This window comes from Falco naumanni, chromosome 8 (assembly GCF_017639655.2).
Source record: "Falco naumanni isolate bFalNau1 chromosome 8, bFalNau1.pat, whole genome shotgun sequence".
In the NCBI taxonomy this organism is placed as follows: Eukaryota; Metazoa; Chordata; class Aves; order Falconiformes; family Falconidae; genus Falco; species Falco naumanni.
The window spans coordinates 23,288,977-23,307,978 of NC_054061.1; the positions used below are offsets into that span (position 1 = coordinate 23,288,977).

Sequence of the window (19,002 nt, forward strand, 5' to 3'; positions counted from 1 at the left end):
GAGAGGAAGAGACACAAAGAGGAAAGAAAAGCGAGGAGGACCCTCTCCCCAGACTGCTCTCTCCTGCCAGGAGCACTACTAAGTGCTGCCCTGTCCCCTCTTCCACTAGACAACATGCATTTTATTTGCATTTGGGAAGAAGCCAGACCGAGTTTCTAACTAATGTGATGCTCTCCATAAAACCTGTACCTCTCGTAGCTCTTCTGAAATGGCTTAGGCACAGTTAGACCTACCCTGAACCTCCTGAAATGCAAGGCAAAATCTCCATGCATCCCAGCAGGCTGCTGTAAGACGCGAGACGCCTCCGGGAACGGGAAGGGACTGCGATCCTGTTTCCAAGTTATTGACTGCTCTTCAAAAAGCTTCCCCGTAGCCTGTTTGACACACATCCTGGGAACTTACTCCTCTGTCACCTCCACGATTCATCAGACAACGCTGCCCAAATGACACCGCATTAGGGGCTCCAAGGTGTGTTTGAAGACCTGCACTAAACATTAGGAGAAAGCGGCAGTGACAGAACTCTGCCCTTGGGGTGCGGGCCCTAAACCAAGGGGCAGCAGAACTGCTGAGGTCACTTTCAAAGTTTCTGCATGTGCCCCTGACAAACAGAGACTGCCGAGAGGCTGCCCAAGCCCAATCCTGATTTTCTTCTAAGGTAGGAAGTTTAAGAAATAAATGTTGTTTTCTTTCAATAGTGGCACAAAAATAGATGCAAGTAAAGTTGACTTGACTAAAAGCCAGCTCGGGGTTGATTAGGATAACACTTGCAAGTTGTTAAGCAATACCACTAACCCAGCTCAGTGACAGCTCATTTTTATAACACTCAGCTTTTATACTTGTCACTCGTGCACTTAAAGGTGTACAGTGAGACATCAGAGGGGGATTTCTGACAGCTGTGTTCCAGTCCATGGACTGTCACTGCTTACAGTTCAACATTTACTGTAAAGTTGTCTTCATGAATCATTCAGAATGCAATAATTACGACTGAAAAAGGCACGGGAAGTTTACCTCTTTCACCTCTCCACACACCATTCTGCATAAACAGAATCCTTCTTCTCCAATTAATGACAAGGGTGATGGATTAAGTGACTTCAAATACTGGATTACCATGTCTAATTTAAATTTCTATTAGTATATTGATTCTTGTTGTGTCTTTTTTAATATCCTTGTGCAAATACTGTAATTATGTTGCCTTTTATGTCTATAGATAATCTGTGGTCTCAATTAGAGGTATTCAGAGACTGATAAATACACTATTAATAAGACAAAGGTGACGGTACCCATGCAGGTACTTTACAGCAAAAAAGCAGCACTACATTTCCATCAAAATAGCTGACAGCACTTAGTATAAAGAGGTTTTAGCAGTCTGCTGGATTGGGAGCTACAGAAGTTTAAAAAATATTTCTGATCACTCCACCAGAACACACATTGTTTCAGCAGAAATAAATGAAGACAATTTGTTAAATCTTCAGAACAAAGTGAAAAATTACTCCGGATTTTTTTTTATTTTCAAATATGCATACTGGCCTGGCAATACATATGACTATGTAATATAACATGAAATACTTAAGGCACAGGAAAAACCCAAAAGTCAGACAAATTAACTTTGAATTTAGTGGACTGGAATAAGAGTTTCATTCAAGAACACCTAATACTTGGAACAGTCTGTAGAGTGTTTCAGGTCTGTGGCTATACTAACACAAAACCCCACAAACTACATATGAAGCTACCAAACCTTCTAATTGTAACAGCCAATGAGAAAACGTGGGTTTGTTGCAATTATTTATGCAAGTCATTGATTACTGAATTAACCGCCCTCATCTACTAAACAATGTTTTTCTAAACCCAGAATCTTTTAAACAAGAATATTCAGCTATTCCTGTTTCCTGGAATTGTTTTAAGTCTGTATGTCACCAAGCAGAGTAGAGATATCAGTGAAGGACGCTGCTTTAGATTCTACAGTACTGGTTTTTTGGTTTTTTTTTTTCCCTCTCTGCTCCACTGCTCACTGCCCCCTGCCCCCACCACCCCCACCCCGATCGAAAACTTAAGGATAAAGTAGATAAACTCTGCTTTTTTTTGTTTTGTTCCTTTTTTGGCAGAAGCCTTCTAGAATTTCAGTAATCTCACAAAAAAATGACATGCAAGCAATTTCCAACAAACCTACACTAGCATCTGCAAACATTACATACACTTTCATGATTTTGTAAAAAGTATTACAATCAAATATTCTTCCAGGATCACGTAGAATATGCATAGTATATTAACAGACTCAATATTTATTTTGCCAGGCTTAAAGGTAGAAATAATGTTATATATGCAATGAATATCTATATACTTAGAGAAAGAAGAAGCAATGTCGCTTTTAGAATTTCTGTGCAGAAAGCTCACCTCTTTATAACAGGCACAGCATGTAGAATTCAATAAGTTGGATGTAAAAAAGTCATTTCAAGTAGTAAAATGCAACAGAGTACTTCAAAATAAAAGTCAAGTAATACATAGTATTGTGCTGACAAAAAAGAAGTGTCAAAAAGGTGAATTCATATGTGCAAATTCCAGACGTTTTCATTTAAGTCTGAGTGGTGGTGGCAGGGATGTGTTTATACATTTATTTATTTTTTTAGTCTACATTGATTTAAAAGTTGTTAGTGTTCAAATAAATCCATTATTCTAATATTTAGTATTTTTCTTTACAAAATATCCGATTACACAGCAGAAAATGCAACTGATTAAACACATTTCATAAAATGTAATCAATTTTGAGAAAATTCCAATGAATACTTAAAAAAAAAAATCAACCTGTGATCACTTTCCTGCAGCTGACAATATAGGTAAAATGGGTTGTTTTATTCATGATATACCAAATTCCTGCCAAATGTTTGTTTAAAAAAAAACAGTAATTCAATTACACAGGGAAGAAAACCACTATGACAACAAGCAATATCCTTTTCATTTGGAAAAATAACTGATTTTTTTAATTATTTTTAATGTTATGTAGCTACTCATATGATTGGAAGGTGAAAGTGAGGTCTTCCAAATACTTTTTGAGTACGGACTGCCACATGACAAACCCATCACTGAATGGTATTTTCATTTCAAATTACTGAAAAATTATCAACTCAACTGACCCATAACTCCAAAGCACTTTTTAAGAGGATGACAATGATTTATCCTATGGACAAAACTGAGGATCAGTAGTTTACCACAAGTACGTATTTATGAAGAAAGGAACAGCACTAGACACAATTTTTGTCTATTGTCAACAGTAAACATGTTACAAAAGCAGCTGCACTAGTTCTAATTAATGTTGTTTCAATCCTATTAGGGATTCAAAGTATCTTCCTTCTTCCATATGCTGACCCGAAACTGGCAAAGAATAGGATGTTAATTCACAAGGAAAAACAAACATGTACATTGCGTAAATTTCCACTCCCTCTTCTTCTTGTGCATTTCCCATAAATTTACAGCCTTAACTGCACTTGGGAGTCAATGTTACAGCTACTACAGGTTACTTTCTAGTTCACTGCAAGTACGAAGTGGGAAGTACTGCCCTGTAGACAACTGCTCTGGAAATCAGCCATTACGAACTTGAAAACGTGTAGCTTCTGCCAAGGTTTGGTTTTCATGAACTCCAGCTTAGTAAATGACATTGCTAAAAAATATTTGGAGTGAGACGAGAATCTCTGCTCCATCTGCATTTAAGACTTTATCCTAACGTTTTAATATGGTAGAGGGAATCAAGTGTCTTTTAAATCGATTGTTTCTGCCAGAGTTAAAGAGTTTAAAAGCAAGTTTACACCTTTCCCAAATGAAAAAAAGGATTACAGAGCATCAATTCCCTTGTAGGTCAAACAACTTTTGATAAAAAAACATTCTTAATATGTTCATTTCCATTTTCTCTTCTGCGTATCAAAGACATTTTGTATTAGTTTTGCTAAAGAAAACATGCAAGACTCAGCCTTCATTACAGCAAAGGTCAAACACTAAGATAACTTTAAACTAATTCAGAAACCAGTAAAGCACTACAGAAAGAAAGGACTTCAGTCTTGGCATTTTGTCTGTTTGAATCGAAACAATAATTTAGAAAGTACTGAGAAACATCTATGAGGCCAAATGCTTAAAAAAACCCCAAACCCAAAATCTATGACCCTCAAAGACAGTTTAGATTTGGCACTTACCCCTCAGAGCAGGCAGCAGAGACCTCTCTTTCTTGTCGTCACATTTATTACATTCACTAAAGTATAAAAGTAAAAAGACGTCCACAAGCACCCATATGAGAGAAGTGGCCAGAACCACCTTGCAGTAAACAAATCTCCTCATTGCTTTACTTGGTTTCTAGCTCAGTTTCTGAGGAAAGACGGCAGTTGCTGAGACGTATCAAACTTCCACAGTTAAAATCCAATATGGAAGCAAAGAAAAGCATCCCACTGCAAGCAAAAAGAAAAAATGTCTGAATTAGCTAACAAGTACACACAGTCTGAACTGAAAAACGTACAGGAAAGTGCAGTGTTGAGATGTTTATAGTATTTCTTTCCATATATGCAGGTACTTTCCATTTTCTACCACCCTTCTATGAATACCAACCTTTTTGACCTGTATGTGTCATGGACAGTCTACATAACTTGCCTTCACTCAGAAACACATGCAATATATATACAGCTTTCATGCAATGTAACAAATTTTAATAAAGATTCCACAAAAAGACAACAAAGCAGTGCTAACAGACAGTTCTAACCAACAGTCACTATTTTATTGAACATCTGACATATATTAAGGAAGAAAACTGAAATTTTCATTTTCCTCAAATAACGTATTTAAAAGGCTATTTTAGATACGGCCTCTGAACACTAAAAGCCAATTAATTTTTATCTTGCAGAAAATTTTTGAACACCACCTTACTATCACCAAAGATGTTTTGCAAAAGTACGCTGCAGTCACTCACAAACATATTTAGGCTCTTGCCTGCAACAGAAAGTTTGGTCAACAAAAGCTAGGTGTGACAGCCTCCGTATCTACGCCCAGCACAGGGCTGTAAGTTAGATGACCATATTCAAGACTTACGGTTACCATTATAAGCTGCATTCCACGTCAGGACTGGGAGTTCTGCTGCGGCCATGCTCCCAAAGTACTATCGGAGCACTAACTGCTGGGTAACTGTCCGAGTGCCTATAAAAGAAAAGAGAAGAAATTCCTTAGCACTTGACTGTCTTTTCTAGAACATAAAGAAGTTTCTTATAATTAAAAAAAGCTCTCATAAATTTTGTCCACGTTTTAACCTACCTACCTCAATTAAATGTGATTTCATACACAACACTTTTCTATCGTAGTTCCGAAAACCCCTCAGCTTTTCTATCTAGCAACATCACAGCTAGTAGCTTTCCTTTAACTTTAACTTTAGCTTTAACTCACTCCTGGCCTGGCTTTCTTTACACATGGTCGCACTCTTGCCACACTACCTCATCCTGCTGCATTACTTTCTAGTCAAACGAATTTCTGTCCCTCCCAAAGTGATCTCCCCAAGAAGCACAGCCACATCAACTCCCACAGCACACAGGGAGAAGAGAATCAGACAGCTAGGCCAGTTTACCTTCTGGTTTAAGCAGCATACCAGGTAGAACACAGTGCTGAGGGAGCTTTCCTAACAGGTTGCTTTCCTTTTAAGTATTTCCAAAATATAAGAAACTTACATTACATTTTAATTACAGCTCATTTGAACCAATGAGATAGAAGAGACTGAATTATTTATATACAGTTTTTCAAATTATTCTTGAAGTGCTATTTTACTATGTAATCATTAATACACTTTTCCATCTGTCTTAAATACAAACACAACCAATAGCTCTTTTCCTTGCTGAAGTGATCTACAGCCAGTTGATTTAAAATTTCAAGGCTCAGGACTATGTGTTTCAGGTTAGCACAATTCATTTTCATGCCAGGCAACAAGAACAGCTTAATTATACGAAGAAAATTACAAAGAAAAAAACAAATTAACAGAGATCTTCATTAGAAAAAAGAGAGAGGAGAAAACAGCTGAAGTGTTAACCCTCCCCACGCAGTCTCTGTCACCATGGTGGCTGTAATTGGCTTTTGTAGTGTCGAGTAGAATAGTTATTTGTTCAGCACCAGCTGAGATACAAAGGCACTTCCTCCCCAAGCTCTTAATAATACAGAAGAATTTTTTTCTTCATCAGTTCCAAGGTTTACCCGCTTATATTAAAACAAGAAGTGTAGTAGTCATCAATGGGCGACTGGAAAAGAATTTTCTATTCCCAATTCTGTGCAGTATTTAAACAAATAGTCTGCACAGAAACCACTGCAGTCTGCTACGATGCGTTAGCTAGCCGCACAGCTTTCAGGTGCCTGAACAAAGGCAGTGCAACAGGCTATTACAAAGTTAGCAGCAATGACGGTGAGCTTCTTATTTTACAATAGTTAACATTTAGATTCAATATTCTCCTCCTTTCTTAAAAAAAATAATAACACTCACTTTAATCTTTTAAAGTCCAGGTAAATCAGGGTACTTGCGCTCCTGTGTATGCAGTGTCTCACTGCGAGGGACAGGCATTGCAGCCTGCTGCAAGATGCCTTTGGCCTCAAGCTCTAACCATTCATCTGGGTTGCTTTGTTACAAAATGAGGATTACTAGCAGCAAGGAGCCAAGCCTTCTACTCTCCCTGTCCTACAAATACCATTGTTTTTCTTTTTTTTAAGGAAGAAATTAAAGTATTTCATTACCCAGAGAAAAACCACCAGCAGACACTGTAACTGAGCAGCCTCTACAGTTACACATCAATGCCTGTAGGAGGTCTGACCAGCAGGTAAGTGCCAGGCAGCTGGGGAGGAACTCAGTGGTTTTCTTCTTGGAATGCAAGTTTCAAAAACTCATGCTCTGTTTGGGGTGGGAAGGAGCTTTCAAAGGCATACAGTGGAGGCTCAGCCCCACCGCTGAATTCAGCAGTGCCCCGCTGAGAAGATGGCTCGCTCTTCAGAGGTACCTGCTGGAACACCATGCTTTGTTCATGTAGGATGAGGAATTAAAGATCACATGGCTGAAGAGGGACCACTTCTTGTCTGCATGGTCTCCTGGTGAAAGCCACCCTCCCTGCCCCAGCCACAGGCAGGCTGAGCAGCTCAGCCCTTTCTCTGGGCACATATGAAGCCTGGTGGACACCAGAACTGGGCACCATCTGTGACCATTCTGGCACTGCTCACTCTAAACTGCTCCCACATGTGCTCCAGACTTCCCAGGCTCCACCTCCCACCACCCAACTCCACCACAAACAATCCTCAAATTAGCTTATATTTCAATTAAGGTTCATTTGAAAAAATAAAATATGCAAAAAATCCATGCATATTGAATTCCAAATGGGATAATTCACCACAGATCAAATAAATCACCAAGATGGGCTAACTGATCTTTTTTATTCAATCAAATTCCTTAGTTGAATTTGAAAAAATAATTTCAGATGAAATTTTTTTTAATAAAAGTTTATAATTTGGAATATTTTTTGTAACCTAGCTCTGTTTCAAGATGGACATATCTCCCCTCTCCCTTTCTTTCCCTCGCCTTAACCTCACATTTGCACAAAAAAAAAATCACACTCATCTTGACTAGCCAACATTGCATTTTTCAGCAAATATTGGAAATAAAAAAAAAAATACCTGAAAAGCTAGGGCTAGGCAAATAGGAGCAAGGTTCTCCTTCTCCAATTTCAGATAACACAAAAATAGATAACAAAAAATTTCATTCATGGTCTGGACAACCTCACACCAATCTTGGGACACTTGTGCCAAAATCTCTATGTTTCTGCCAATACGTTTGTGGACTTTGAATACTCTTCTGTTCCCATAAATGCTTTATATTACAACTCCTTAGGAGATGATGTAAATAATATGTCTTAAAAAGATTTCAAATGCAAAGGTTTAAACCAAGAACTAGATACAACTGCCACTAACCCAAAACCCAATCAAAATTAAAACGGCAGCATGCTTTTGGCCGCCTTTTCAGGATTTCACAGCAGTAAATAAGAAACTTAAGCAAAGAGTTGTGGCTATGGTAAGAACCACACTAAACAGTTTCTCCGTCTTCCTCCCAAACACAGGCACCACTGACCTGCTTACTCTGTACCTGGAGCACAAGCATACGAAAGCACGGTTTGAACATGTACTACTCAATTTCTATCACACAAGGAAAACACCAGCACTATGTAAAAGGACCACTGAAAAAGTTCAAGCACTCAAAACAAAGCAAAATAAACAAACAAAACCCCCCACAACTCACAAAGAGACAGAATTGGCCAGCATAAGGCAATCCCTGAAGCACATGTGCATTATGACCTCATCACCCACATTTCCCACTCCAAGCGCTCAGCGTTCGGCCACGCTCCCCGTCCAGCCTTGCCACCCATGCCCCCTGCTCTCAGCTTCCCAGTGGGGGCTCCTCTGCCCCTCTGCTGCTTCTTTCCCACCTTTCCTTCAGTCCACCTCCCAGCCTGCTCTGTCCCCAGCTCTCCCACCCCACCACTGCTGCAATGGAATGAGAGGTGGTCTTTTCTTGTCGAGCATCTCCTTCTCCTCTCACTTCCCAAGGTCCATTACTAGTTTTTAGTGTTTCCTTATGCAGGTATTGCCAAACACCCAGTCAGGGTCCTCTGCGCTCTTCCCCACCCATTTCCCCCCTCTTAATCCTACCCCCAGTCTCCTTTTCCAAGAAGTTGATTCTCTCTTTGCCTCCAAATACCAGTTTCTCTCCAAAGGCCAAGCTCTTATGCTCAGCTCAGCCTTTCCCCTCCTAGCCTGGCTCTCCTCTTGCCCACGCTCAGCTGAAGGGACTCGGCTCTCTCCCAGCTCACGGCAGCCCAGAGCGGTACCTGTGAAGGACAGCCAGCCAGCACCGCGGCCACACTGGGTGCCAGCAGCCAAGGTACTCTGGTCACCAACAACCACATGCAGAAGGAACCTCTCAATGCTGGCTACGTCAGCTACTCTTATAACCCAAAGTCCCTCCTCCAGACCTCACAAGAGGTGAAGAGGTTTGTTGTTTTTTTACTAAAATATAGAGTAAAAGGTTTGCAGGAAGAGGAGGAAGGTAAAGATGCTGGGGTTTTGAGCTATCCACTCCTAAGAACAAAGTTAATTTAAAACCAGGATCTAGCAGCAACGAAGCCAGGGAAATTCCTGCCCCAAAAACCTGCAGTTTGTCAGTGTTATAAGCAATAAAAACAGAGGTTTACAATGGAAAACAGAATACAAATTTAGAAATCATCTGCACTGCCAGCCTTTCCTGAAACCGCCACAATAAAATGCTGTGGTATGAGAATGTTATGGAGGTTGCAAATCCAAGCTCTGAAAAACTGGCAGAATTAAAGATAGCTGCAAAAACCTTGACTTGCCTTTCTCATGTACTAAAAAAAAACCCATCTCCCTGCAGAGCCCACTTTCACTGACTGCACACAGCAGATCAGATTTGGTAAAACAAAGCCATTGTTCCATATTTCTTCTTGTAACTCACCACACAGCCCCGTGCCCTATTTATTTCATACCAGCCAAGCCATGCACAGAATGAACAATGTTTAATTTTCTCAGGGGCTCAAAGCCATGGCATTCATCACTACTCTATCCAGTTGCCTCAAAAGATTTAATTCACTTTCACAATATCTCTGTGAGATTAAAAAAAAAAATATTATTCCCTCTGTAGGAACAATGGGAGCACAGACTGAGGCCAAGACTTCTGAAAATCATTTACCACTTCTACTCCCCTGATGATGCTCCTGGAGTCACACTCTTCAAAGTTTGACATGTAGCCCACTTTAGTGCACTGATTCAACAAAAGCCCCAATTCTTGAGCCAGTATTTTTGTACCAGCGCTGAAAAGGGATCAGTCCCTAGGCCTCACTTGCCTGGATCCACATCCCTCAAAGCCATCCCTCCCTTCCAACACCCCAGGATCAGCATCCACCCCACAAAAGGCAGCTCCAGCCTGTCCCTGGGCATGCTCATCAACACTTCCACTACAGAAAAAGAAAGATGAAAGCTGCCTAAGGGAGAGAGCAGTCTGTTAAGTGATGAGCATAATCTTCATGTCTTGTGAATTAATGGACTAGAAGTATTAAAACTGCAAATATGCTGCACATAAAAATTTCATCTAAGGTGTTAACTGAAAGCTTCTAGCCAGAATAACACCTTTTTGAAGCACTGAACATGGCTTTTTGTATCAACATGCCTGTTGATCATCTTGATCTAAGCTCCTTTAAGGACCATCCACCTGTTTCACAGACCAAAGGTTTCCTCCAACTGCTTTTTGTCTTTACACTTCATTAGTGAAACCTGTGGCAATTTGAGGCTCTGTTGTGGACTCACGATGTAAATAGCAGCAACATGGGGATGGGGGTAAGAGGAAGTCCAACACAGCAGTGCTTCAAGCACCACATGCAAAACCTGTATCCAGAAGAAACGTAATAGAATTTTATCTCCATGCATTTTCAAATGGCCCATTTTCATAAATCAGTATGAGCACATCCTTGAATGGCCCCTTAATCTGTTCCCACTCTTAAGACTCAACACGAATTAAGTGTCCTAATTCTTGACCAAGACAGAAATAAACCGTTTACAAAAGTTCTCTGAAGAAAATCAGAATCGCCTGATTTATCACTCAGCACTTTTACTGATTTAATACGGAAGCATAGAGTCCCAGAGTCCACCTACGTCCTAAAACTGTGATTACATCTTCCAAATTAATATCAAAACCACCCTGACTTCAATCTGATCTCCCAAACCTGTGAGACTGTAACCTGTGCAAGCAACTTGAGTTAGCCATCTACACTCCTGGTAACTCCGTAACTGACTCAATGACAACTAGAGGCTTGGATAAGAAAGGATACAAACTGCAAATTATTTGTATGAAAGGACTGTTTCAAAACAGAACAGTTTCTTATGGAATGAAATCTGACACAGAGCTGAGCATCACTTCTCAAGTCAACATTGATCTCAATGTTAGCCATAAAGGCTTCACGAAGCACCCACAGGAGCTAGGTCCTGATAAAACGGAGCTTAATCTACCATGTATTATAGGAATGTGCACAGGAGGTGAGGATGCACACTACACCTCCTTCCTTTGCCAGATGTGGCCACATCTGCATGCATCTACAGCCTGCTGCGGCACAGCATCAGGCAGCAGTTGCCTAGCAACTGGGGGGGCTGCTCCCCCGGGTACCAGGCTCTGCCAAAAGCCCCCCCCAAGAGCTGCCCAGCTGCTCCCTGGTTCCCCACCAGTCGCCAGATGCAGCACATGTAACTCACAGCACCAGCCTGGCTTTCCAGACTGCCAGGAGGTTTTGGGTCTGCTCTCAGGGAGGGGAAGGGATTTGGGTTTTTTCTGCTGCCAAGTGATTCCCAGCTCCTTCAGCCTCCCCAGAGCAGAGCCCACAGGGACCGGCGGCTAGGTGGGACAGGCTGGCAGCAGAGGGGACGTACTGGGCAGTACCTCGGAGGGTAACAACCCCGGGGATCCCACTAGCACCCTGAAGCCTGACTCGCAGGAGAAGGAAAAGGAGGCCTGCTCCTGCCTCCTGCTCAGTACACGCTTACACAAGTTTTGCCGTATGCTGTAAGATAACCAAGAGGATGACGACAGCAGTAAAGGAACAGCAAAATACACCCCAGAGATACCTGCACTGCCACTACAGCAGCTTGATTTCTCAGAGGACAAGGAATTGAGCTGCATTTCCAGACAACATCACGGTTCTTACTGCAGTTAAGTAGCACATGTCATGGGTGCAACACTTCACAGGTGAAAAGCGGGATCAAAAACACCTATTCCTGATAATCTGTTATTTGTGTTAGTGTTTCATAGTATAGGTTTGATTAAATATCGCCGTACACAGCTACACGCTTCCACTGAGACTTTCCCCAATACCTCTGCATAGCACCAAACTACAAACAGAACCCCTCCTTCTCCTCTCTTCCTTTATACCCCTCTAAACTAAGAGTACTGAGGAGAAAAAAAATACGCTATTGGCAGGGGGACACACAGATAACTGCCTTGGTTGACCTTTTGGGGTACATATCCATTACTGTACACAGCCTTCAGATGGCAAGCGCATTAGAAAGATGAGTAAGTGGATGGAGTTACATTACTGTTACGACTCCAGTGGTAATTTCCTGACTTTTCATTATTTAACTGAGGCATGCTGCATTTTCTAGCGAATCTGTTATTTGTCATGTAGACCATCCTTTTAATGTATGCAACTTAACACCTCAGTCAGCACTGAAATCTATCCTGTTTGACATCTCTGTATGTTAGCAAGCATCTCAATTCACAGCCTTTCAAGTGTTCCTCTCACACATACTTAAAAGAATTTAGGCTAAAGGCAAAGAAACAGAAACCTTAGGATGGCCATGGCTACTGTTACGGTATTGACCACAACAGTACTATATATGAGAATACCAGATCATTTTATGAACCAGTTAATTCAGACATTAAATTACTGCTGTTGACAAATCCTTGTTATAATGCAACATTTGACACTCAAGTGATGTACATATTAATGAACACTGAGCTCATGATAGCAGCAGAATACTTAATTTTTAAAAAATGAATGCAAGTCAGTAGTAAAAGCATCCACAAAGCCCTCCAGTAAAGTAGTGTTTCAACCCTTCAGAACTAATCTATAGTACACATCTGCTCTGTCAAAGCCATTCGGATCAGACTTCTGCAAAAGATGGGTAGGTCAGCTGAACAGTAATCAGAAAGAAGTTTGCTGGAAGAAATTCCCGAGCAGAAATAAGAGCAATCACATATGTCTTTTTCACACCTAAGGAAGGCAGACCAGAGTTCAGCTCAACTGAAATCTGAGATTTCCAGCCTTCACCTCTAATAAATCAAAGGATGAATGCGGCTGTTTCTCGTAGCTTTCCTGTGATTCACTGCAGCTGCCAGAGTAAAAACAGACAACAACAATATTTAAGTGTCAGTCACAGAAAGATTTGGCATTATTATTTTTGTCAATCTCTGCTGCAGAATCAGGGTCCAACGCAGGCAGTACTGCACCGAATGGCAATTAGCCAGCGTGAACTGACAAAACTCTACTAAAACAGAACTGCATCCATGCATACTAGCACCATGATATCATGAGATATGATCTAACAAGCTAAAGTCCACTGCTTAAGCTTTGGGCAAAACGTGCCACACTGCATTATAAATTAAATTTATCAGAGTTGTTACAAGAGTAATCATCATTAAAAAACTGAAGAGGCAAGCTTGCTTTAAGAACTATTAAGGTTTGCAACCCTGTCTTTCTGAGGCATAACTTAATTTTAAAATAAAATTATTTAAAATATATTTTGCCTAAAAAAACCTTATGGCTAGATTTGCCTAACCAAACCTTAATATATACTATACTCTCAAAAAGACATGAATCATCATTTAATACCATAAGCAGTTTATCAATTCACCTACAGCTATCTGAAGAACTTAAAATGCTGAAACTGCCCATCTCCAAGATCAATACAGGAAGCTCTTCCACATTTAGTAAGACAAGGGAAGGCGGGGTGTGTGTGGAAATCGGGTATCTCTAGTTAGAGCTATCCAGTGTTTTCTGTTGTAAGAATTAGTTTCTCCCCCTCTCTCCTTTCCTGAAATAGGCTGCTTGACATTTAATAATAGACCTATTCTTCATTTTAAAATGCATTTCCGTGACTCAGAAATTAAAGTGGAAAAGACTTATTAATTCATCTAACCAAACTTCTTTGTAATAAAAGCCTACCCTTTATTTTGCGTGGCTTTGTTCAGACTAGAGTCAGGCAATGACTAGCACCAGTTTCTCCCAGAATTCATACCTCAAAGCAGCACATCCCCGATATCCAGACAAGAAAAGCTTTTTCTGTTCAAAGCCACCTCACTGTAAGCCACCCACTTGCAAATGATGGCAAATTTGTGAAGAATTAATCTGGGTTTACTCCCTCCTTTAAAGTCCATGCCTTCAGATACTAACTTTGTACTAAAACCCAGGCTGTTTCTACTGGTGTGTTGGCACAAAGCACCAAAAACATAAAGCCAACTGAAAAAAAAAAAAAATCAACTAAAAGAATACAGCCACATTCTTCTCCCAAAGTGCAGCCCATCTAGTAACAGACATAAACACACCAGGGTACTTTGCTTACCAACCTCACAGGTTTCTTCTCGTCTTGACTGTCAGAGCAGGCATCTCTCTAACCTACACCAACCACCCAACCAGGTGATAGGCAGGTATCCCCCTTGCAAGCTGCTGTACAACCTTGTCAAAGCTAATTAGCAGACTAAGCTGACTATATTTATTCTGTTTTCAGATGGTGGGTGCTCTCCCACATACCAGTGAAATTAAAAAGTAACAAGTACTTGAGTGGTATTGACGACTTGACAGATACCACCCAGGACCAGTTTTCTAGTCTTCAAACAAAAAGAAAATGCTGGAGCAAGCCAGGCAGTGACACGACAACCAGGAGAAAAGCTACAGGACAAGTATCCATGGAAGAACATAGCCCAAGGAGCTATAGCCACTTACCAGAGGACTGCCCCACAAACCTTTCGACAACTGCATGGCTGGCCAGCCCTCACCAGCACAGACAACACACGCTACAGAGACACAGGACTCTGCCCAACCACCCCAGCCATGCCAACACACTCATCTACGCTAACACCGAAAAATAACTGAACATTCACACTGCACCAGTCCTGCTGATCAAATGGATTTTTTGGTATTTGCACATGAAGGTAATACTACAAACCCAAAACTTCAAACAGCTGGAACCAGAGCATCACCAAAGAAACAACCACTGCCTTCTGTAACAGCCCCCTACCTAAGTCCTGTTTTAGGAGTGACTCCTTACCACTCCGCATTGCCAAAATGGCAGTGACCTTCTGGGTGCATTATGCCTGTTGGCATGCAGGTCAAGGCCATGGCATAAGCCCACCCTCAGCACCCTGCTGTCCTAGTGCAGAAAGGTCAAGCACAGCGCTCATCAGGAGCTGCCAACACAAACCTGAAGATCAGTCAAGCAAATAACGACTGTGAGGCGTTCCTGCACACATCAGCTGGCAGGGCATACCCACCAAGGAACACTAATCAATACAAAAACATGTATTTCACTTATTTTGTGAAGAGAAGGACCTGTTGATTCTTTTTTCTAAATACTAAGGCCAAAGGAACTCATTTATAACACCGGGAAATCAGAACTTGCTCACTTCTTCCAATCCAACAGAACAACAGTATTGAAAAAAGCAAAGTTTGTGAATATCAAAAAGGGCCATTTCTGACAATCAATAAGCTGTCACATCATACCTACTTAACTCAAAACTGATCATCACTAAAGTAGAATATGCGCTGTCCAATCCTCTTTCCCCCCCCACTCACCTCAAAGTCTTTGAAGAAAGCAGCTTTCTTAGAAGCGCACAGCTCTCACTATGTTGCATCTTTAAAAAAAAACATATTTTCCTATGTTCATAGAAATTATATACAGTTAAATGGAAGTCAATTCTCCCATGTTTGCAAGAAAACTATTCTCCTGAATTCACCTGCTAATGCATAAAACCCACTAGAATTGTGTCTCATGTAGAAAAATATTACAAGGTTTCCTAGTTTCTTATTTCCAAGTGATTCTGCTCTTCTTCTTCAGCCTTAATTTTCTTGTCATCTGACAGTGGGGTTAGGTAGTTCTCTACTGTATTTTGCCTCAACCCAAAACAACTGCACTTAACATTAGAAGGAAAGTAACTCAACGTGATTCTCCACATTCCCAAATATAAACTGGTCATAAGCTTTTGCTATGGCTGGTAAGGAACGTTTTTACAACTTATTCTCACCTAGGTTCCTGGGGGTACGAGTGATGGGAACAGATTCTTTTCTTCATGAAAGTTCAGGAGGAATCATAGCTTTTCCCAGGGAAGGTGGGAGGCAGGTGTTAACAGTCATAAATCCTAGAACCATGTAGGCTTACATCCTCCCCTTCAGTCTTCATTTGTGCCTGAAAGGCACAGTTACTTACACTTGTATTTTCTTAAAGCTCATCCGCAGACAAACAGAAGACTCTGAGTCTGGCTTCCCACCCTGTTCTACTAGCATCAGCATCTCCTGATAGTGCACACTCATCTTCAGGAACTTGCAAACACTAAACACTCATGTATGAGCACAAAAATTGGAAGATACTGCACATGCTTTGTTTCTTAGAATACTGCTTCAGCGAAGAAACCACTTCTAAACCCCAAAACCAAACCCCGTATGTAATATGCCATATTACACTCTTAGTTTAATGCCACCAATAACCACTCTATATATATTAAAAAACCCCAAACGTAATGCACTTATAGTAACAGGCCCAGCTAAAAGATTATCAAAAGATAAAGTACTACTTTTCAAGTTACACCAGGTTTTTTAACTGTCTGCAGACTCAGCACTTTTGCACGGCTTTACCGATGGCGATGGACGCAGACCATCAGGATCGCTGGTAATCAGATCTGCTATCAACCCAGGGCACCACGGAGGAAAATTTAGAGAGACTTGAAGAACGATAAAATCTCTCAGGCCTCATCTCTTTCCTCCAAGTCCAGCCATCAGCCAGTTAAAATAATCTTTGCCCCTCTCTTTCCTCGGGTAATTCTGAGCACGGCTTAATCTCTCATTAATCTTTCCTCTTAACTATTTCCAGTCAGCCAGGAGCACCCAAATACTCAGCCCATTCTCATTCTGCAACGAAGAGGAAATAGTGGCATCTCTAGCAGCTCTGGGTTTTTCTTTACTATTCCAGGCTGATAAAATACCTTAGCAGAACTGTAAAATAAACTTTATTTTCTCTCAGCTCGGAAGAAGTTTTTACCCAATTCTCGGGAAAACACTCGGCATCCTAACTTTATGACGTTCGGAGGAAAAACCTTAGCTTCCAAAGAGCTGTGCCAAAACCTCAATTACAGCCGGGCTGGCCCATTTACACCCCGGCGAAAGGGCCGCCGGCAGCCAGCCAGCCCCGCCGGCACAGCCCGGGCTGAGGGCGCCGCGGGGCTGCCGGGCAGCTCGGGAACCCGCCGCTCGGATTTACAGCGCAAACCCCTGTTCCCCCTCTGCCACCAGCACAGCCTACCTCGGGCTCTCCAGCGGTATTCCGACCTTCCCCCCAGCGCCGGCATCAGTTCGTCAGGGAGAGCTGCACGCCAGGACGCGGGTTTAAGCACAGTTTGCCATCGCCGACTAGAGCCGGCGCTTCAGGTCGGGCTTACCGCTGCTTAAAGCGCTCTCCCCGCCCCAAGCCGCACCCGGGAGCGCCAGGAGAGGCGGCGGGAATGGGGTAAGGGCAGCCCGCTCGCCTCGCCCGCAGCCCGGCCCCGCCAGCAGCCCCCGGCCCGCCGCCAGCGCCGCGCAAAGTTGACAAAGGCACCGGGGCTGAGGCGGGGGTGGCGACCCCCGCTGCTGGCACTCGGTGCGGCCGGGACCCATCCCGCCCCGCCCGGGGCCCCCGCCGCCGCTCGCCGCTTACCTGAGGCGGGACGCCGAGCCCCACAGCCGCGCCCCCCGCGCTCAGCAGCGCCGCCGCCCGCCCGGGGCCAAGCGCGGCGCCGCCGCCCTCCTCCTCCTCATGGCCGCCGAGGCGGGACAGCGGCCCCGAGGCGCGGCCGAGGCTGCGCCGGGCTCGGCTCCGCACCGCTGCCTCGCCGGGTCGGGAGCCGCGCGTCAGCTGCCGCTGCCGCCGCCGCCGCCGCCGCCTCTCCTCCGGCGCGCCGCCCAATGGCTGCAGCGGCGGCGCCCGGCTCCCGCGATACTTGGGGCTCGGCCCGGCGGAGCGGGGACGCGGCGAGGTGGGTGCCCCCGCAGCGGGGCGCGCAGCCTGCCCGGCCGGGGGGCGGGGCGGGCAGGTGCGGGGGCGGGCTGCTCGCCTGGCGGGGGGCGGCCCGGGAGGTGCTGAGGGGAGCGGGCGGTGCCGCCGAGGTCCCCGCCGGGAGGCGGTCGGTGTGCGACCGCCCCGGGACAGCGCTGTGTGCGGCTGGGAGCCTGCGGGCGGTGGGTGGCCGGCGGCCCCCCTCACCCCGGGCGCGCTGGGTCAGCGTGCGGCGCTCGGACCCGCGGCCGGGCCCCCGGTGCAGGCCGCCGCTGAGGGGGCGGGGGCGGCGGAGGGAGCCGGCTCCAGCCCGGCCGTCCCCCGCGGAGGCCCGCAGCGTCCCCCGGTAGCTTGTGCATTTGGGGACCTGCTAGGAACGGATGGTGGAGCGCGGCGGAACGGCGCGGGACACGAGCGCGGTCCCTCCGCTGAAGTGGCGCGGAGCGGGCGGGGCGGGGGGCGATAGCCGGCCGTGCCCCGGGAGCCCCCGGCGGGCCGCGCTGCCGGGCAGAGCCCCCGGCCCTCACCCGGGCCGGGCTGGTGGAAGCGGCACGTTAACGTGCTCAGCCCCCCGGGGAACCGCGCGTCGTGCCCGGGCGCCGGGCCGCGCTCCCCCCCTGGTGCCAGCCCCGGCTGCCAGACCCTTCAGGGGAAGCTCCTGTCAGTTACCGCTACAAATCGAAACGTTGTATTTCTCCATTTAAAAACAGCTCGGTTAATCGCTGTGGAGACGTGTGCCCTGGAGCAGACGTATCTCACCGTTCCTCAGGTAAAATCCCGGGGAAGCAGCCGCCGCCCGGCAGAGCCCTCGCACCCGGCGGGGCTGGGGGGTTTGGGGTCACCCCCGGCCCCAGCGGCCCTGCCGCCCCTCTCAGAACCAGCAGCACGTCCTCAGCACTGGCTGACATTCTGTTACTTTCGGGAGCTAAATCACACGCATTGGAAAAGGAAAGCAAAAGGATAAAGCTCTCCGTCCTGTTTACATGAGCAGCCAGGTGACGATGGCATGGACGCTGACTTTCTTCCCAGTGGGTAGCAGATAGAAAGTCCGGGACGTTTTGTTTTGTGACACGGTCCCTCTCCTCCCAGCCTGTGACCAGCCTGGGCAGCGATGAGGGAAAGTGGAGAAAGTCCTGACTTACGACATTGCATTGTCAGTTG

At 44.5% G+C, this 19,002-nt stretch overlaps 1 protein-coding gene across 6 annotated transcripts in view; it reads right to left on the reverse strand.

The window, feature by feature from the left end:
- GALNT13 (polypeptide N-acetylgalactosaminyltransferase 13) overlaps window positions 1-17,807 on the reverse strand; it is a 158,158-nt gene extending 140,351 nt beyond the window's left edge. Inside the window, exons 1-3 of one of the 6 annotated variants that reach the window (XR_005829422.1) lie at window positions 17,503-17,807; window positions 5,068-5,166; window positions 4,179-4,427 (exon numbers count right to left, since the gene is read on the reverse strand). Coding sequence is in view for 2 of the 6 variants with exons in the window: in XM_040604590.1 (XP_040460524.1) it covers window positions 4,179-4,320 (142 nt within the window). In the remaining 4 variants the exon portion in view is untranslated. Of the gene's footprint in view, window positions 1-4,178; window positions 4,428-5,061; window positions 5,167-15,838; window positions 15,930-17,109; window positions 17,472-17,502 lie in introns of those variants that run through there. The other 5 variants (XR_005829425.1, XR_005829423.1, XR_005829424.1 and 2 more) reach the window with 5 other exon arrangements.
- Between the last annotated feature and the right edge of the window lie 1,195 nt (window positions 17,808-19,002).